General features: G+C 44.1%; 1 protein-coding gene across 18 annotated transcripts in view; it reads left to right on the top strand.

Moving 5' to 3' along the window:
• Window positions 1-19,125, top strand: part of FAM81A (family with sequence similarity 81 member A) — a 172,030-nt gene extending 152,905 nt beyond the window's left edge. For 10 of the 18 annotated variants that reach the window (XM_054240432.2, XM_054240429.2, XM_078333276.1 and 7 more), the window contains 4 exons: window positions 2,168-2,274; window positions 7,900-8,035; window positions 10,508-10,703; window positions 13,245-13,447. In XM_054240432.2, coding sequence (XP_054096407.1) covers window positions 2,168-2,274; window positions 7,900-8,035; window positions 10,508-10,703; window positions 13,245-13,432 — 627 coding nt within the window. In that variant the 3' untranslated portion in view covers window positions 13,433-13,447. Of the gene's footprint in view, window positions 1-2,167; window positions 2,275-7,899; window positions 8,036-10,507; window positions 10,704-13,244; window positions 13,497-16,560 lie in introns of those variants that run through there. The other 8 variants (XM_078333279.1, XM_054240433.2, XM_078333280.1 and 5 more) reach the window with 2 other exon arrangements.
• The last annotated feature ends 248 nt before the right edge of the window (window positions 19,126-19,373 follow it).

Consider the following 19,373-nt stretch of genomic DNA (forward strand, 5'->3'; position numbering starts at 1 on the left):
GTATGTGGGACAAAATTAGGCAAAGCTAGAGCACAGGCATGCTAATGAACATGAGGGTGTTTGACCTCAAACCTCACAGATTAAATTCACAAAGCAAAACTTTTGGCATTCCACAGTTTATTTTTTTGGCCACTTTAGAGTCTCCCTTTGCCATCATAGGCGTCTGTCTTGTAGGATTTTTTTTCACAGTATCTGCCTTATTTGCTATTGTTTGTTTAAAGAGACTATTCCAATAAAATAGGAGCATTGGTTAACTTATTGCATGAAATCCATTTATACCTTGAGTATCTCCAATAAGAATATAAAGCTACTTATGTGAAAAATACAGATATTATAAAACTATGAAAAAGAATAAAAAGACAATCCAATAATAATTTCTTTTCTGAAGAATGAGTGAGGTTGGAATTATCACACCAGAGAAGTGGTGCCAAGGAAATCATAAGCTTCCCCGTGGTTAAGCAAAGTGAAACATGTACAGATACCCACCAAAAGAGATATACTGTCTCTTTCTTCTGGATCTGAAAAATACTACAAATCTTTAAGTAAGGAACATTGAACATTGTAATTTTCACAGAAAAGGCAGAAATTTCACACAGGACTAGGTTTTTTTTTTTCTTTTTTTGAGACAGAGTTTCGCTCTTGTTACCCAGGCTGGAGTGCAATGGCGCGATCTCGGCTCACCTCAACCTCCGCCTCCTGGGTTCAAGCAATTCTCCTGCCTCAGCCTCCTGAGTAGCTGGGACTACAGGCACATGCCAGCATGCCCAGCTGACTTTTGTATTTGCAGTAGAGATGGGGTTTCACCATGTTGACCAGGATGGTCTCGATCTCTTGACCTCGTGATCCACCCGCCTCGGCCTCCCAAAGTGCTGAGATTATAGCCGTGAGCCACCGCACCTGGCCACAGAACTAGTTTTTGTTAAATTTCTGTCAAGACAAGGGCAATGGGTAGTTGGTGTGAGAAAGATACAGGAAGGATCTAGTCTACCAGTTATATTGACTGGAGAGCTGACTTGTTATGGAGGTAAATCTGAGACCTTGATGGACTTTGTAAACTATTTTCTGGAGGCCAGGCACAGTGGCTCACACCTGTAATCCCAGCACTTTGGGAGGCCAAGATGGGTGGATCACCTGAGGTCAGGAGTTTGAGACCAGCCTGGCCAACATGGTGACAACCCATCACTATTAAAAAAAAAAAAAATTCTATTTTCTAGCCGGGTGCATTGGCTCACGCCTGTAATTCCAGCACTTTGGGAAGCCGAGGTAGGTGGATTACGAGGTTAGGAGTTCGAGACCAGCCTGACCAACATGGTGAAATCCCATCTCTACCAAAAAATACCAAAGTTAGCTGGGCGTGGTGGTGCACACCTGTAATCCCAGCTTCTCAGGAGGCTGAGGCAGGAGAATCACTTGAACCCAGTAGGCGGAGGTTGCAGTGAGCCAAGATTGCACCATTGCACTCCAGCCTGGGCGACATAGTGAGACCGCATCTCAAAAAAAAAAAAAAAAAATCTGTTTTCTATGACCAGCAGTTATACTCATGGTAGAAATTCCAAGGTAAAGTTGACCATATTTTATGACACCAGGTGGAAGTTGTGGTCTTGGGCAGGAATTGGGCTTGCTCATCAGAGGACTCTATGTAAAATTAAGTGCTTAGTGCCTGATGAATATATTGGCAGTGCTACTGGTCTTGATTTTTGATGTGTGTATAAGAACGAAAATGGGGCTGGGCGTGGTGGCTCACGCCTGTAATCCCAGCACTTTGGGAGGCCGAGGTGGGTGGATCACGAGGTCAAGAGATCGAGACCATCCTGGTCAACATGGTGAAACTCTGTCTCTATTAAAAATACAAAAAATTAGCTGGGCATGTAATCCCAGCTACTCAGGAGGCTGAGGCAGGAGAATTGCCTGAACCCAGGAGGCAGAGGTTGCAGTGAGCCGAGATCGCACCATGGCACTCCAGCCTGGGTAACAAGAGCGAAACTCCGTCTTAAAAAAAAAAAAAGAATGAAAATGGAGGTGGAAAGATGAAGTAGACTTATAAATGAATTTATCTAGTTAGATTGAGTCTTAATGCCGTTGACTAGAATACGGCTTACTTAATGTCTTCTGAAGTTGCATCTGAACACGTTAGATGTGGCATTTATAAGCAAGGTTTCTTTTCCAGATTTCCCAGCTTTTGAGCAGAGTGGACTTGTCAATATCAGAGCAGAGCACCAAACTGAAGATGTCCCACAGAGACAGTAACCACCAGCTTCAGCTTTTGGACACTAAGTAAGCAATCAACTTATTTTTAAAAAAGTGGTTGACTTTCTTTGTGAGTTTATGCAATACTATAATTTTTTCTTGGTTTTTATTTATTGCACAAAGTGAAAACAGTAATGGAAGTTAGAAATAATTTCTGTGCAGCATATTGCCCCTTTTCCTTCATATGATTGTCTTTTGTGTGTGGGTAATTATCCACCCATTCATTCAACACGTGTTTGTGGAGTACTGATTGACCTACGGGCTGAGGATCTGGTGATGATACAAACCAGACTCTGTTCTTATCCTTGTGGAGTTTAGGGAGCTGATGACCATTAATCAGTGACGTAAACGAGCATCTGCTATATTGTTACTAATGGTGGTAAGTGTGTTGAAGAAAAGGCTCATGGCCGTGGTAGGCGGAATAATGGTCCTCTAAATATTTTCATGTCCTAATCCCTGGGAGTTGTGAATATATTACCTTCTACGGCAAAAGGGGACTTTGCAGATGTGAGTAAGTTACGGATTTTAAAATGGGTTTTATCTGAGAAGCCTGATGTGATCACTAGAGCCCTTATAAGAGGGAGGGAGTAGGATCAGAGTGAAGAGAGAAGGCCATGTGACATGGAAGTGACACTAGGGTGATGCACTGTGAGGATGGAGCAAAGGGTTCTCAGCCAAGGGATACAGGAGGCCACTAGAAGTTGTGAAAAGCAGGCTGGGCGCGATGGCTCACGCCTGTAATCCCAGCACTTTGGGAGGCCGAAGCGGGCGGATCACAAGGTCAAGAGACGAGACCATCCTGGCCATGGTGAAACCCCGTCTCTACTAAAAATACAAAAATTAGCTGGGCATGGTGGCGTGTGCCTGTAATCCCAGCTACTCGGGAGGCTGAGGTGGAAGAATCTCTTGAACCCAGGTGGAGGTTGCAGTGAGCTGAGATTACGCCACTGCACTCCAGCCTGGCGACAGAGTAAGACTTCGTTTCAAAAAAAAGAAGTTGTGAAAGGCAAGGAAACGACTTTCCCTTCTGAGCCCCCAGAAGAACCCACCCTGCAAGCACCTTGACTTACTCCAGTGAAGCCTAGTTTAGACTTTCAGCTTCCAGAACTGCAAGAGAACAAACCTGTACTGTTTTCTGCCGCCAGGTTTGTGGTAGGTAGTTAGAGCTGCCACGGGAAACTAATTCAGCGGTGCTGTGAGAATGAGTGGCAGAGGCCTGGTTGTGGGGCCTTCCTGAGGAAGGGATGTTGGAGGTGAGAGCTGAAGAGTGAATGGGGCTTTGCTATGTAAAGAGTAGGATGAGAATCTACGAGGTTGAATAGCCTGTCGTGAGAGGAGGGTGGTATGCGGGACACTGAAAGATGACGAGGGTGACTGGAACTGGGAGTGAGGGTGAAGCAGTGGGGGCATGAAACGGCAGGGGAGGCTGGCAGGCGTGATTCTTTATGACAGCAATAGACACAAATAGAAAAAGGCAGAGTGAGAAGGCCCAACTTACACCTAATCAGAGTCCTATGAGAGATAACAGAAGGAATAGGGGAGAAGCAGCATCAAAAGGGAGAATGGCAGACAAGTGTACGGAACTGATGAAAGAGAAACCTCAAAGTCAGAAAAGCAAATACAGGGTGGACACAGTGGCTCTCACCTGTCATCCCAGCACTCTGGGAGACCGAGGCGGGCAGATCACCTGAGGGCAGGAGTTTCAGACCAACCTGGCTAAAATGGTGAAACCCTGTTGCTACGGAAGTACAAAAAATAGCCAGGCGTGGTCCCTTGGGCCTGTTATCCCATCTACTCGGGAGGCTGAGGCATGAGAATTGCCTGAGCCCAGGAGGTAGAGGTTGCAGCAGTAGTGAACGAGATTGCACCACCGTAGCAGCCTGTGCGATAGAGCAGGACTCTGCCTAAAAAAAAAAATGCCAAATACATTCCGTAGATAAGTAAAAAGCCACGTCTAGACACATCAGCTGGGTGCTCTAAAACTGCAGAGCACCAAAGAAAGAAAGGTCTCAAAGCAGAGAGAGAAATTAGACCAATGCCGATCCCTCAGCCATATTAATGGGGGCTCAGAGAAGGTGGTCTGGTACCTTCAGCTACTGAGAGACAGATTGGCAGCCAGTGGAAAAAGAAAGATCTTTCAGGCAAATAAGTACTCCGACTTAGCTGGGTGTGGTGGTGCATGTCTGTAGTCCCAGCTGCTCAGGAGGCTGAGGCAAGAGGATTGCTTGAGTCCAGGAGATTGAGGCTGCAGTGAGGTAAGATCGAGCCACTGGACTCCCGTCTAGATGACAGGATGAGATCCTGTCTCAGAAAAAAAAACTAAAAATGTACTAATAAACCTACACTAATGGAATTTTAAAAAGACAGCCTTCATAGCTGGGTGTGGTGGTGCATGCCCATAATCCCACACTTTGAAAGGCTGAGGTGGGCAGATCACCTGCGGTCAGGAGTTCAAGACCAGCCTGGCCAACATGGTGAAACCCCATCTCTACTGAAAATACAAAAGATTAGCTGGACATGGTGGTGTGCCCCTGTAGTCCCAGCTACTTGGGAGGCTGAGGCAGGAGAATCACTTCAACCTGGGAGGTGGAGGTTGCAGTGAGCCAAGGTTGCACCACTGCTCTCCTGCATGAAAAACACAGCAAGATTCTGTATAAATAAATAATAAATAAAAAGCCTTCAGGAAAAAGGAAAATAGGCTGGGTGCAGTGGCTCATGCTTAAATCGTAATACTTTGGGAGGCCAAAGCTGTTGGATCACTTGAGGTTAGGAGTTTGAGACCAGCCTGGGCAACATGAAGAAACTATGTCTCTACTAAAAATACGAAAGTAGCTGGAAATCGTTTGAACCCAAGAGGCAGAGGTTGCAGTGAGCTGAAATTGTGTGCCACTGTACTCCAGCCTTGGCAACAGAGTGAGACTCCATCTCAAAAAAAAAAAAGAAAACAACACAAAAAGAAGGTCCAAAATATAAGAAGAAAGGATGTGTGAAGAATATGATGAGCACTAGGCAAATCTAAAGAAACAGTAATATTAAAGTCAAATTTGCAGAGGGTCAAAACAAGTAAAATACAGGTCAGTGACAACATCTAAACGCAGAGGAAGATTTCTGAAATTATTCTAAGGAGTTTTTCAGAATCAAATTAGAGCCATTATATAACTGTAGATCTTGATAAATTAAGTGTGAGGATTAAAATTTCTATTCTAAAACAATAAAATTAGAGTACATAATTTCCAAATGTTAGAAAAAATCCGAAGGACACAAATTCACATCAGCTATGTGACAGTGTAGCAGGGATGTGGAGAACAGGACCTCTTTATAGCACTGAGTAACATGTGAAGTAGCACAACCACTCTGGAAAAGAATCTGGTATTTTCTGGAAAAGTTGGATATATTCAGACCCTAGAGAAACTCTTCCAAATGTGAACCAGGAGCTACGTATCAGTATTTTCATAACAGCATTATTTTTAATACTGAATATGGATAAAAACAAACCAAAACAATGTCCATTAGCAGAAGACCGGATAAGCTGCAGTATATTTATAAAATGGAATACTGCTCTACAGTGAAAACGAAATCCCTCCAGCTATACAAAGCAGTGGGAATGAATTTCACAGACCTACGCTGAGTGAAAAGAGAAGTAGAAAACTCACACTGTAGTACTGTTCCCTTTATATAACATTAAAAAATATGCAACGCTGGCCAGGTGGGATAGCTCAGGCCTGTAATCCAAGCACTCAGGGAGACCAAGGCAGGCAGATCACTTGAGGTCAGGAGTTTGAGACCACCCTGGCCACCATGGTGAAACTCTGTCTCTACAAAAATACAAAAATTAGCCAGGTGTGGTGGCACGTGCCTACAGTCCCAGCTACTTGGGAGGCAGGAGAATTGAACCTGGGAGGCGGAGGTTGCAGTGGGCTGCAATCTTACCACTGTATGTATTTTAGCCTGGGCAACAGAGTGAGACTCCATCTCCAACAAACAAAATGCAATGCTGAAAAATATGCTGTATTAGGATCCAAACCAATAGAATACAATGATAAACAATAGTAAGTTCCAGTTAACGGTCACTTCTTGGGGTGTGGGGTGATTGCAGAGTACACTTGGGTCTTCTAAGGTCCTGGAAGTGTTCCATGTCTCAACCTGGCAGGGGTTCATGGTTGTATAGTGAGGATACAGGCTAGCTTCCACGCTGGCTCTCACATAACAGTGCAGAGGTCAGTGGTCCAGAGGAGGCAGGCAGCACTCACAACTCAGTGTGGTTTCTCCAAGGCTCCAGTCCTTGTTCCTTCTCAGTCACCTGGGGCAGAGAGAGAGTCCAGGGCAGAAGCTTTGTTTTTAAAGATATGATTGGGAAGGTGTGCTTATGAGTTTTATGCATCATGTAGCTACATCTCACTGCAAGGGAGTCTGGGAAATGTGGTTTCTGCCTAGGCAGCCGCCTACCCAGTGGACATTTGAGGCCTTCTTAATAAGGAAGAAGAAGAGAACAGATATTGCAGGACAGGTGGGCATTCATGTTATTGTTATTTAAATAACACATCTGCATCACATACATTCTCATCACATACATTTTATTACCTATATAATAAAAATTAGAGGTAAGAGTGCGGTAGCACGTATGGACAGTTATAAGGAATTAGGGAACGGAGAGGACTGGGAGGACCGGATGGTTTTATTATTTTTTTTCCATTTTTCTTTTGATTTACATTAGGAAATATCCATAGAGGGCTAGAGCAATTTGGGGAACATTAGAGAGAAAGGGAGCCAGGTTCTAGCCCCCAGAGATAAAAAGGACTAGGAGGAAGAGCCTGGGGAAGAAGGGGACCCTAGAAGAGGAGATGAGAGACTGTGTCCTCTGAGCGGGAAGGACCATCAGGTGTTTTACCTATTGTTTCCTCCTGTCCTACCAGCTTCTCCAATTAGTGCTAAGTGCAATTCTAAGAAAAGACAAGCATGTAATTCTGATTGAGCCGAGTTTAATGCCAGCATATATACCAGAAATATGATAGTTGGAAATTGGTGTTATTTGATGTCATTAAAAAATGGTTAGAACCAGAAATACCATTTGACCTGGCAATCCCATTACTGGGTATATACCCAAAGGAATATACATGATTCTGTCATAAAGACACATGCATGAATATGTTCACTGAAGCACTATTCACAATAGCAGAGACGTGGAATCAACCCGAATGCCCATCAATGATAGACTGGATAAAGAAAATATGGCACTTATATACCATGGAATACTATGCAGTCATCAAAAGGAGTGAGATCATGTCCTTTGCAGGGACATGGATGGAGCAGGAAGCCATTATCCTTAGCAAAGTAATGCAGGAACAGAAAACCAAACACCGCATGTTCTTACTTATAAGTGGGAGCTGAACAATGAGAACACGTGGACACGGGGAGGGGACCAGCACATATTTGGGCCTGGGGGGTTGAGTGGGGGAAGGTAGAGCATCAGGAAAAGTAGCTAACGGATGCAGGGCTTAATACCTAGGTGATGGGTTGACGGGTGCAGCAAACCACCGTGGCACATGTTTACCTGTGTAACAAACCTGCCCGTCCTGCCCCTGTACCCTGGAACTTAGCATTTTTTAAAAAAACTGTTTTACATGTAACTTGCAATTTTTTTTTTTTTTTAAGATTTAAAGGTACAGTTGAAGAACTCAGTAACCAGATATTGTCTGCACGGAGTTGGTTGCAACAGGAGCAAGAACGGATAGAAAAACAGCTTTTACAGAAAATTGACCAGCTTTCCTTGATTGTGAAGGAAAACAGTGTAGGTATTGATTCTTAGCAATAATTTAGTGAAGTTATTCAGTGGGGGCCTACCCTGTTTGAATAATAACACCTGATAACTCAGTGCTGATTTATCTGGCACCACCTAAACCTTTTCAGTTGTTTCTTGCCTTAAAATCCATTTCTGCGGTTCATATCGATTCTTTTCATTCTTCACAAAGACATAGAACACTTTGACTTGTTTTGGTTAACAAAGACCAGGTGGAAAATTCCAGCTAAAATGAACTTCAGCCAAAACCTTAATGATCCAAATTGTTCATCTGCATTTCTACATAAAACTAAGAATTATAAGGCTGGGCGCGGTGGCTCACGCCTGTAATCCCAGCACTTTGGGAGGCCGAGGCGGGTGGATCACGAGGTCAAGAGATCGAGACCATCCTGGTCAACATGGTGAAACCCTGTCTCTACTAAAAATACAAAAAATTATCTGGGCACGGTGGCGCGTGCTTGTAATCCCAGCTACTCGGGAGGCTGAGGCAGGAGAATTGCCTGAACCCAGGAGGCGGAGGTTGTGGTGAGCCGAGATCGCGCCATTGCACTCCAGCCTGGGTAACAAGAGCGAAACTCCGTCTCAAAAAACAAAACTAAGAATGACCAACTTCGTCCTTGTTTGTTTTAATTTCTTGATCTGGTTTTGCTTTATGCCTAGTGTTGAATAGATTTCTCCCTCCAGATCAGTCCTTTCTACTGTAGCTATATGTGAGATACCACAGTGAAACATGGTATTTTTTCTCCCACCATTTTTCTCCCATTTTCTTCTCCTTTATCCCAGTCTCACATAGAGCTAAGGTTTGTAGAACTGCTCAAAAACGATATCAAGAAAGTCTTGTGCCAGGCGCAGTGGCTCATACCTGCAATCCCTACACTTTAGGAGGCTGAGGCAGGAGAATCGCTTGAGCCCAGGAGTTTGAGGCCAGCCTGGGCAACATGGTGAAACCCCATCTCTACAAAAAACACAACAGTTAGCTGAGCATGGGGGCACACGCTTGTAGTCTGAGTTACCCGGGAGGCTGAGCGCAAATGAAGCTTGAGCCCAGGAAGGTCAAGGCTACGGTGAGCAAGGACTGCACCTGTGCCATAGCCTCGGCCACAGAGCGAGACTCGATCTCAAAATTTAAAAAGTCTTACATATGTAGCATTCAAAAATAATTATGGTCCCAAACCAGTACCTGGCAAGCAAATTTTTGTTGGTTATAATTATTTAGCATGACATGTCTGCCCCCTCCCCTTTTCTGACACTGTTTCCTCTTGTTGGATATGTCTGAGCTGCAGTGACGGTGCAGTTACTTCTCTGACTCTGCTCTCTTCAGACATGGAGCCACTGAATTGCAGGGTCTGCACTGAGCATTATCACGCCGTAACCCACTTCCAGCCCCGAGTCTGCAGCCCTGGCCTCCGTGCTCACTGGCACACACAGAGTCCCATAAAAACCAAGCATGTGGGAAGGAAAGGAAAGAGAATGCTTAAGTTTTATACATGATTTTATATATATTTAAAATATTAAATATTTTCTTTTAAATATTTCCTTCACATCTCCTGATTGTCTTCGTTGGGTTCATGCTAATACATTTCACTAATAATTCTTGATCTTTGGATCGCTGCTTATGTATGGATTGGTTGAATAGCTAATAGTAAACCCCAGGATAATGGTGGCTTTCATGAAATAGAAGCTTATGGGTCTGAGTATGGGTGATGCAGGACTGATGTGATGGCTCGTCAGTCCTCAGCGACCCAGGATCCTTCTAGTTACACTTTTTGCCAATCCTACAGGGATCCATATCCTCATAATTTAGTATGGCTGCTGGAACTCCAGCTGTTCTGGCTGAATTCCAGAAACAGAAGGAAGAAGGAGGGAGTAAGGATATACATCAGCTGTCTTTTAACTTTTCCTGGAAGCTGCCATGTACACTTGTACTTGCATCTCATTGAATGTAGTCTTTTTTATTTTTCATTTTGAGACAGAGTCTCAGTCTGTTACCCAGGCTGGAGTATAATGGCGCGATCTCGGCTCACTGCAACCTCTGCCTCCCGGGTTCAAGCAATCCTCCTGCCTCAGCCTCCCAGGTAGCTGGGATTATAGGCACCCACCACCATGCCTGGCTACTTTTTGTATTTTTAGTAGAGATGAGATTTTTACCATGTTGATCAGGCTGGTTTCGAACTCCTGACCTCAGGTAATCTGCCCGCCTCGCCTCCCAAAATGCTGGGATTACAGGCGTGAGCCACCACACCCATCTAGAAAATGTAGTCTTTATTTTGAATGACCTTGTACCCAGCCAGAAATTACGGATTTTTTAAGGAAGAAAGGGAGAATGGATATGAGGGTGGGCAACGAGCGGCTGCTGGGGATCTGTTCCTCGCGGATTGTTGCAAATGATATTATGGCTGATCTGAATGCAGTGTAGGTTTTCTTTCTGGACTGATTGAGTGCAGTTCTTATCGTGGATCTCAGGGAGCCAGTGAAAGGGACGTGGAGAAGAAGCTCAGCCAGATGTCGGCCAGACTTGACAAAATAGAAGAGGGTCAGAAGAAGACTTTCGATAGTCAGAGAACGAGGCAAGAAGAGGAGAGGATGCACGGGCGAATCACCAAGCTGGAGTTACAGATGAACCAGAACATGAAGGAAATGAAGGCAGAAGTGAATGCTGGTAGGTCAGAACCAAAACAGCTCACATGCTTTGTTCTCTGTTTGATCTGAAACTTATTAATCGGTATCACCTGCACCTACCCGTGAACCTAGCTACGGGTCATAACCATGAGATATCCTCAGTTGATTTTCTAAGTAGCCCTGCTGTATTTTCTAAGTAGCTACAATGCTGTTTGAATTTCAGCTATAGAAAGAGCTACCAAGAGAGACAGGCAGACAAAACTGAAATTGCTTAGCTGGCAACTGAGGTACATTGTCTTTAGCACAGTCTGCCAGGGCTGTTCTGTTCCTAGCCAAGGTTAACATGTCTCAGAAGGAAGCACATATCTCTGATGAGGTTTTGAGGGCTTATTTGACATGGTGTTAGCAGTACAGTACCACCCTGGCAGTGAATGCTTTTTCCTCTTCTGGCAGGTCAGCAGGGCCCATGAATTCACACTTGCTTAGAGAACATTAGAGCTGATTTCAAGTTCTGTGTGCTGTTAAATACAGGAGGCATTAGATTTACGCTCTGAACTCAGGAACACAGAAGTGCGACCCCAAGTGGAAGGTACCTGAAGACAGATTTTAAGTCAATATGAGACAGAAGTACCTTAAAGTGAATGAGGCCTAAAAGACACTGATGGGAGCTCGAGGGCTCTGTTACAGAACGTATTCGATTGGAGACTTGTTGATTGTGGTCAGGAAGAAGACTTTGTGAGAAGCGGAACTAAATTCTCTCCCAGCTCCTTCCGATTTGTATGATCCCATGAATTTTCTTCTGTGAAATTGTTCTGTTTGGGCCACTTGGAAATGAAAGTGCTACGTATGCCAAGAATGATTTTGTTATTACCACCAAATGGGTATTATTTTATTCACAGGAGCTACAGTTAAATATATGAATTGGATAACTTGTAAAGATAAAAATGAATTTTCTTTCTCAGTCTTTGGAGTATTAAAATATTTCATCGATGTTTAACTTCACATCCTTCCCTGAATGAATGTATTGTTAACTATTTAACATACCATTGAGGATGTTAATAGTTAGCACCTAATATGAAAAGCATCTGAGCATTTTTAAAATTAAAGTGTTTTTAAATTTAAATCCCAGCCCTTTGGGAGGCCGAGACAGGCGATCACAAGGTCAGGAGATAGAGACCAGCCTGGCTAACATGGTGAAACCCCGTCTTTATTAAAAACACAAAAAATTAGCCAGGCATGGTGGCGCACGCCTGTAGTCCCAGCTACTCGGGAGTCTGAGGCAGGAGAATCGCTTGAACTCGGAAGACAGAGGTTGTGGTGAGCCGAGACTGTGCCACTGCACTCCAGGCTGGGCAGCAGAGTGAGACTCTGCCTCAAACAAAACAAAACTAAACATATATATCTATAAATAAATAAAATTAAAGCCATTTTCTTTATTAAAAAGATAATATATTTCTTTTTTTTTTTGAGACAGAGTCTTGCTGTATCACCCATGGTGGAGTGCAGTGGCATGGTCTCAGCTTCACTGCAACCTCTGCCTCCAGGGTTCAAGCCATTTCCCTGACTCAGGCTCCTGAGTAGCTGGGATTACAGGCATATGCCACCAAGCCCAACTAATTTTTTTTTTTTTTGAGACAGAGTTTCACTCTTGTTACCCAGGCTGGAGTGCAATGGCGCGATCTCGGCTCACCGCAACCTCCGCCTCCTGGGTTCATGCAATTCTCCTGCCTCAGCCTCCTGAGTAGCTGGGATTACAGGCACGCGCCACCATGGCCAGCTAATTCTTTGTGTTTTTAGTAGAGACGGGGTTTCACCATGTCGACCAGGATGGTCTCGATCTGTTGACCTCGTGATCCACCCGCCTCGGCCTCCCAAAGTGCTGGGATTACAGGCTTGAGCCACCGCGCTTGGCCCTTTTTTTTTTTGTATTTTTAATAGAGACAGGGTTTCACCATGTTGGCCAGGCTGGTCTTGAACTCCCGACCTCAAGTGATCCTCCCACCACGGCCTCCCAAAGTGCTGGGGTTACAGGTGTGAGCCACCAGACCTGGTCACATGATGCCTTTTTAACCCTTTATTATTTCCATTTTTTTTTTTGGAAATACAAAAAATGACAGAGTGAGACAGGGGCCCGCTGTGTTGCCTAGGCTGGAGTGAGGAGATGTGATTGCAGCTCACTGCAACCTCCTGAGCTCAAGCTGTCTCCCTGCCTCAACCTTCTGAGGCTCTAGAACTATGGGCATGTGCCACCATGCCCAGCTCATTTTTTTATTTAAAATAAACGTTTTAGAGATGGGGTGTCAGTATGTTGCCCAGACTGGTCTGGAACTACTGGCCTCAAGCAGTCCACTTGCCTTGACCTGCGAAAGCACTGGAATTACAGGTGTGGGCCACTGCCTCGCCATCCTTTTATTATTTCAGTGTATGTGTCCTAAGAACAAGAATATTCCTTATTCATAATTTCAGTACAATGTATCATCCATGAAATGTTTGTTAATATTCCATTTTTAACGTGCTGCTCTTTCCTTTTCCAGTCCAGGGTCTTTTTTTCCTCTAATGACATGTTTGTTTTCTTTTTGAGGTGGCGTTTCGCTCTTGTTACCCAGGCTGGAGTGCAATGGCGCGATCTCGGCTCACCGCAACCTCCGCCTCCTGGGTTCAGGCAATTCTCCTGCCTCAGCCTCCCGAGTAGCTGGGATTACAGGCACGCACCACCATGCCCAGCTAATTTTTTGTATTTTTAGTAGAGACGGGGTTTCACCATATTGACCAGGATGGTCTCGATCTCTTGACCTCGTGATCCACCCGCCTCATCCTCCCAAAGTGCTGGGATTACAGGCTTGAGCCACTGCGCCTGGTCCAATTACATGGTTTTTTATTTTTAAAAAGTGTTGTGTAAAATAAGATGTTCATATTTTGGTATACATATACATATACATATTCAAATAGTTACTGGATTCAAGCAAGTTAACATCTGACAGGTATTCGTGTGTGTGTGTGTGTGTGTGTGTGTGTGTGTATGGCAAGAACACCTGGAAATGTGCTCTTTTAGCAAAAATCCCAAATACAATAGAATATTATTGACTGTAGTCCTCATGCTATACATTACATGTCTGGTCTTGTTCATTTTGCATATCAGCAATTTGTACCCTTTAACCTACATCTTCCCATTTCCTCCTCTTCCTCCCCACCTTTGGTAACCCCCATTGTATCCTATCTCTGTGTTTTTGACTTTCTTTTTTCGTTTGTTTGTTTTTTGAGAGTGAGACTCACTCTGTCACTCAGGCTGGAGTGCAGAGGCATGATGTCGGCTCACTGCAACCTCTGCTTCCCAGGTTCAAGTGCTTCTCATGCCTCAGCCTCGACAGTAGCTGGGATTGTAGATGTGAGCCACCATACCTGGCTTATTTTTATATTTTTAGTAGAGATGGAGTTCCACGGTGTTGGCCAGTCTGGTCTCAAACTCCTGACCTCAAGTAATCCACCTGCCTCGGCAGGCCTGCCTGCCTGCTCCCCCGCCCTCCCTCCCTCTCTCCCTCCCCCCTCCTTCCCTCCCTCCCTCCCTCCCTCCCTTCCTTCCTTCCTTCTTTCTCTTTTTTGATTACACATTTGAGACCATGCAGTATTTTTCTTTCTGTATCTGTCTTATTTCACTCGGCATAATGCCCTCCATTTGTACCCATTTGTGACAAAGGGCAGGCTCTCCTTTTTATTTTGTAAGGTGACGAATATTCATCATATGTGTATATACACACTTCCTTTAATCACTAACGTTTTGATGGACACACTTCGGTTGCTTCTCTATCTTGGCTATTGTAAATCATGCTGCAATGAACAGGAGAGTGCAGATATCGTGAAGAGGTACTTATGTGATTTCCTTTGGGAATATACCCAGCAGTGAGATGGCTGGGTTGTATGGTATTGTATTTTTAATTTCTTTGGTAACCTCTATACCAAGCTTGTCCAACCCACAGCCCACAGGCCATATGTGGCTCAGGATGGCTTTAGCAGCCCAACACATATCATAAACTTTCTTTTTATTTATTTATTTATTTATTTGAAAAAGAAAAGAAGGGGAAAAAAAGAAAAAGAGGGAAAAAGGAATACTACTTCATTCCTAAAATGGGTTTCAATAATGGCCGATCAATATTTTGAGTGTTTAAAGTGGTTAATGCATATTTTATGTGTTTAAAATGGAGACCTCTATTGTGTTTATTTGTTCTGGCTCTGAGTTATCATAAACTTTCTTAAAACATTAGGAGATTTTTGGGGGATTTTTTGTTTAGCTCATCAGGTGTCATTAGTTTTAGTGTATTTGACAAGTGGCCCAAGACGGTTCTTCCAGTGTGGCCCAGGGAAGCCAAAAGGTTGCACACCCTGCCCTATACTGTTTTCCCCAATGGCTGCCCCGTGCTGCCTTCCCACTGACAGTGTGCAAGTGCTCTCCTTTCCTCACACTGTTGCCAACACTTGTACTCTTGTCTTTTTTTTTTTTGAGACGGAGTTTCGCTCTTGTTACCCAGGCTGGAGTGCAATGGTGTGATCTCAGCTCACCACAACCTCCGCCTCCTGGGAACAGGCAATTCTCCTGCCTCAGCCTCCTGAGTAGCTGGGATTACAGGCACGCGCCACCATGCCCAGCTAATCTTTTGTATTTTTAGTAGAGACGGGGTTTCACCATGTTGACCAGGATGGTCTCGATCTCTTGACCTCGTGATTCACCCGCCTCAGCCTCCCAATGTGCTGGGATTACAGGCGAGAGCCACCGCGCCCAGCCTGTACTCTTGTCTTTTAGAAAATAGCCATCCTGGCAAGTGTGAGGTGATAAGGCATTGTGGCTTTAATTTGTACTTCCCTTATGATTAGTGATGTTGGTCCTTCAGGTTCCAATCCAGAGTTACATTGTATTCAATTGTCATGTTTCTTTGTTTAGTCTCTGTTCATCTGCACCAGTTCCTCCGTGACCCTGACGTTTTTCATGAATATCATACAGGCAGCATTTTGCACACTGCCCCTCAGCTTAGACTTGCTTGTTTCATATTTTTTTTTTTTTTTTGAGATGGAGTCTCGCTCTGCCCCTAGGCTGGAGTGCAGTAGCACGATCTCGGCTCACTGCAACCTCAGTTTCCCAGGTTCAAGTGATTCTCCTGCCTCAGCCTCCCGAGTAGCTGGGACTACAGAAGTGCACCATCATGCCCAGCTAATTTTTGTATTTTCAGTAGAGACGGAGTTTCGCCATGTTATCCTGGATGGTCTCCAGCTCCTGACTTCAGGTGATCAGCCCGCCTCGGCCTCCCAAAGTGCTGAGATTATTGGCGTGAGCCTCCATACCAGGCCTGTTTGCTTCATCTTGATATAATTTAGGTTGTGCTTTTTGGTATTTTTTGAAAATGCCAATAAGTGATGTTGTGCCCTGCCTGGGGTCTCTTCTCAGGAGTTCCGTGATGCTGGTTTCTCCCAGTATTGGTGTCGTTAGCTCTGATCACTTGGCTAAAGTGATATATGTCAGACTTCTGCATTGTAATAGTTCCTTTTTCCTTTCTGTAATTAAAAAGTAATCTCTAGGGAGAGACTATGACACTCACCTGTTCCCCATCAAACTTTTACCCCAGGGGTTTTAGCACCTATTAGTAACTTTTGCCTGAAGCCGGGCGCAGTGGCTCACGCCTGTAATCCCAGCACTTTGGGAGGCTGAGGTGGGCGGATTACCTGAGGTCAGGAGTTTGATACCAACCTGACCAATATGGTGAAACCCCATCTTTATAAAAAAGGAAAAAAAAAGTAATTTTTGCCTGAACCAACCATTACTAGATGCTATAGAATTTGATACAGTATTGTTTGTGAAATATCAACTCTTGTGAAATATTAACTCTTGTGACCTTTACCTCTCCTTCAAGGGTTTACAGCTGTCTATGAAAGCATAGGATCCCTCAGGCAAGTTCTCGAGGCCAAGATGAAGCTGGACAGGGACCAGCTACAGAAGCAGATCCAACTGATGCAGAAGCCGGAAACCCCCATGTGAGGGGAGCTGGCACAAGGTCCTAAACGACGGCGTTGCCAGTGGGGCCAGGAGCCGGATACCTCTGTAGCCAGGCTGTCGCCGCATTCAGGATTGTTCCATCCGTGGTGTGCATGTGCCGCGAAGTGTGTTTTTATGGGTCTAAACGTTTATCTTGAGTCTTGAAAATACTCTAAAACTATGAAATGCCATTTTTAACACTTTATTTCACTTCTCTAAATTCAATGGAAATCCCACCCCCCTGTATTTTGAAAGGCTTTTATCTTCTTCATTTTACAAATGGAAAGAGGACAGTTTTTATTCAATGCGTGATGCACTAGCAAAGACTGTTTACCATTTTGAAAAATGTCATAGTGATTTTTTAAAATTAAGAAACGACTCATCACAGGAATGTTTTGCTCCTCACCCTAAATTAAGAGAATGTTCCGGTAGATTAGCCTTCAACCTTTAAGTCCAATTTGGATTTTATTATTGTCGTCTATGCATTTCTTATATTGGTTATCTCCTTGTAAACCTTCTGTCTTTTGTAAGGGGAAAGGGTTTAACACTTAGAAGAAACCCCACCGTTTATGTAATGAATAGGGTTTAAAAATTGCAAACTGCCATATGGATTGCAAATTAAATGGAAACTTATTTAGATATTGTAAGGCTCAATATCTACACCGACCACCTAGATATTACAGGTTTTAATATTTAAAACTATTTTTGAATTATCCACAGCCTGTATAGTGATAGCCATATATTTAATAATGGAATGGTGGTTAACAGTCTGTTTACTGCACAATTAATTGTTGACTAATCAAAATAGAATGTGGTACTTTTTCAGACTTTCTGATCTCTCTAAATGTCTCCAAAATTGGCACAAAGTGCTAGAGTTTGTATACACTTGTTGTAACTGTATTTTCGTGCCTTGGTTTGATCATGTTAATGCACTGTACTCTGTAAGTTTTGCAGACAAAATAGAAAGTAAGAAAATTCGTCAGAAGTATGATGTAAAGCAGGAATCTTCTGTATTTTTTAAATGTTCTAAAATTTTTCTCACTGTTAAGGGATTAATCATTCAGCATTGCTAATGGAATAGGAATTCATACTTTTGTATGGACAATTCAAATGGATGTTGCATTTATAGCACCATCGAGAAACCTTCATCTTGAGTAACTTTGTAGATGATGGGTGTTTTATTTTCAATTACCGTATTTCATCAGTCATTGAGAATTGGCCCCAGTGCGGTTTGTTCATCTCTGTATGTAAAAACGGACAGTGAGCCACACCGATCTGATCTGTGAGGGTGCCCCAGGAAAAAGATGTAAAAACGGACAGTGAGCCACACCGATCTGAACTGTGAGGGTGCCCCAGGAAAAAGCTGTAAAAACGGACAGTGAGCCACACCGCTCTGACCTGTGAGGGTGCCCCAGGAAAAAGATGTAAAAACGGACAGTGAGCCACACCGATCTGAACTGTGAGGGTGCCCCAGGAAAAAGATGTAAAAACGGACAGTGAGCCACACCGATCTGAACTGTGAGGGTGCCCCAGGAAAAAGATGTAAAAACGGACAGTGAGCCACACCGTTCTGATCTGTGAGGGTGCCCCAGGAAAAAGAAAAACAGGAATCTTTAACAATTAAAAAGAAAAAAATGTTTTTTTGTTTGCCAAGGACTCAGGAAAATAAAAAGCATTTTCTATTTTTAGGATAAATCACAAAGGAAATCTCCAGCTGGCTCTTACTGTTTACCCCTATAAAATATGCTGCTGAAGTATGTATGTGACTCTCAATGGCTTGACAAATTTTCTTTTTTCGAATTTGGACATGAGAGGTTATATAGGGACTCTGTCATCCAACACTTATTTTCTTGTTTTGTCACAAATTTCCACTTAACGAAGAAAAAAAGAGGCGAATGCTCTTTTGCGATCAGAAAGTGAATTTCCTTTGTGGTAGCGTACAGGCGTTTCATGTGGTCCTTCACGTTTAAGCACAAACCACAGCACAGGAAGCCACACCCCTCCGCATCTCTGTTCTCTGGGGTCTTTGAGGAGAAGGAATCAGAACTTTGACACCTGGGAAGAGGGAGGTGCGGAGCACCAGCTGGACCTGGCCAAGGGGTGATGTAAGCAGGGGACATGTGCCTGTCAGCTGGGCTTCTCAGGTGCTTCTGACATTGCCAGCCCCATGGGATGAGCCACTGCAGGCGTGCTCCACCTCGGCTACATGTTGGAATCATCTGGAGGAGTCCGGAAGGTTACTGATGCCCCTCTGTCCCTCCTAGACCGATTAAGTCAGAACCTGTGGGAGGGTCTCGGGCATCAGGGCGTGCCCGAGGCCCGCGGTGTTTTGGTGTGCAGCCACCTTGTAGTATTCTTCTCACCAGAGCTCAAAGGAGAATCAGCTTCCATGTTCTTTCCTCCACCAGAAATCTGCAATAAAAAGAAAAAATTTTCAAGTAAATGTGGTGTATGACTTTTAAATTTAAAAGTCTTTTAGTGCTGAGGTGAAGACTGACTTAGGTAAAATGCCTAGGAAATACTTCTGTTTGCTCTCTGTGGAAACGCTTTGATGGCTGAAATAAAGTACTCACTTCCTGGCAGCCCCTCTGAGGACTGGAATGTCACTGGGAGCTGCTGGTCCATGGGCATCGGGGCTGTGGGGCCTCCTCTGTGGCCTTCCTGTCCCTGGCAGTTCCCCAGCGTGTGCTG

The sequence above is a fragment of the Callithrix jacchus genome, chromosome 8 (genome assembly GCF_049354715.1).
Source record: "Callithrix jacchus isolate 240 chromosome 8, calJac240_pri, whole genome shotgun sequence".
Lineage (NCBI taxonomy): Eukaryota > Metazoa > Chordata > Mammalia > Primates > Cebidae > Callithrix > Callithrix jacchus.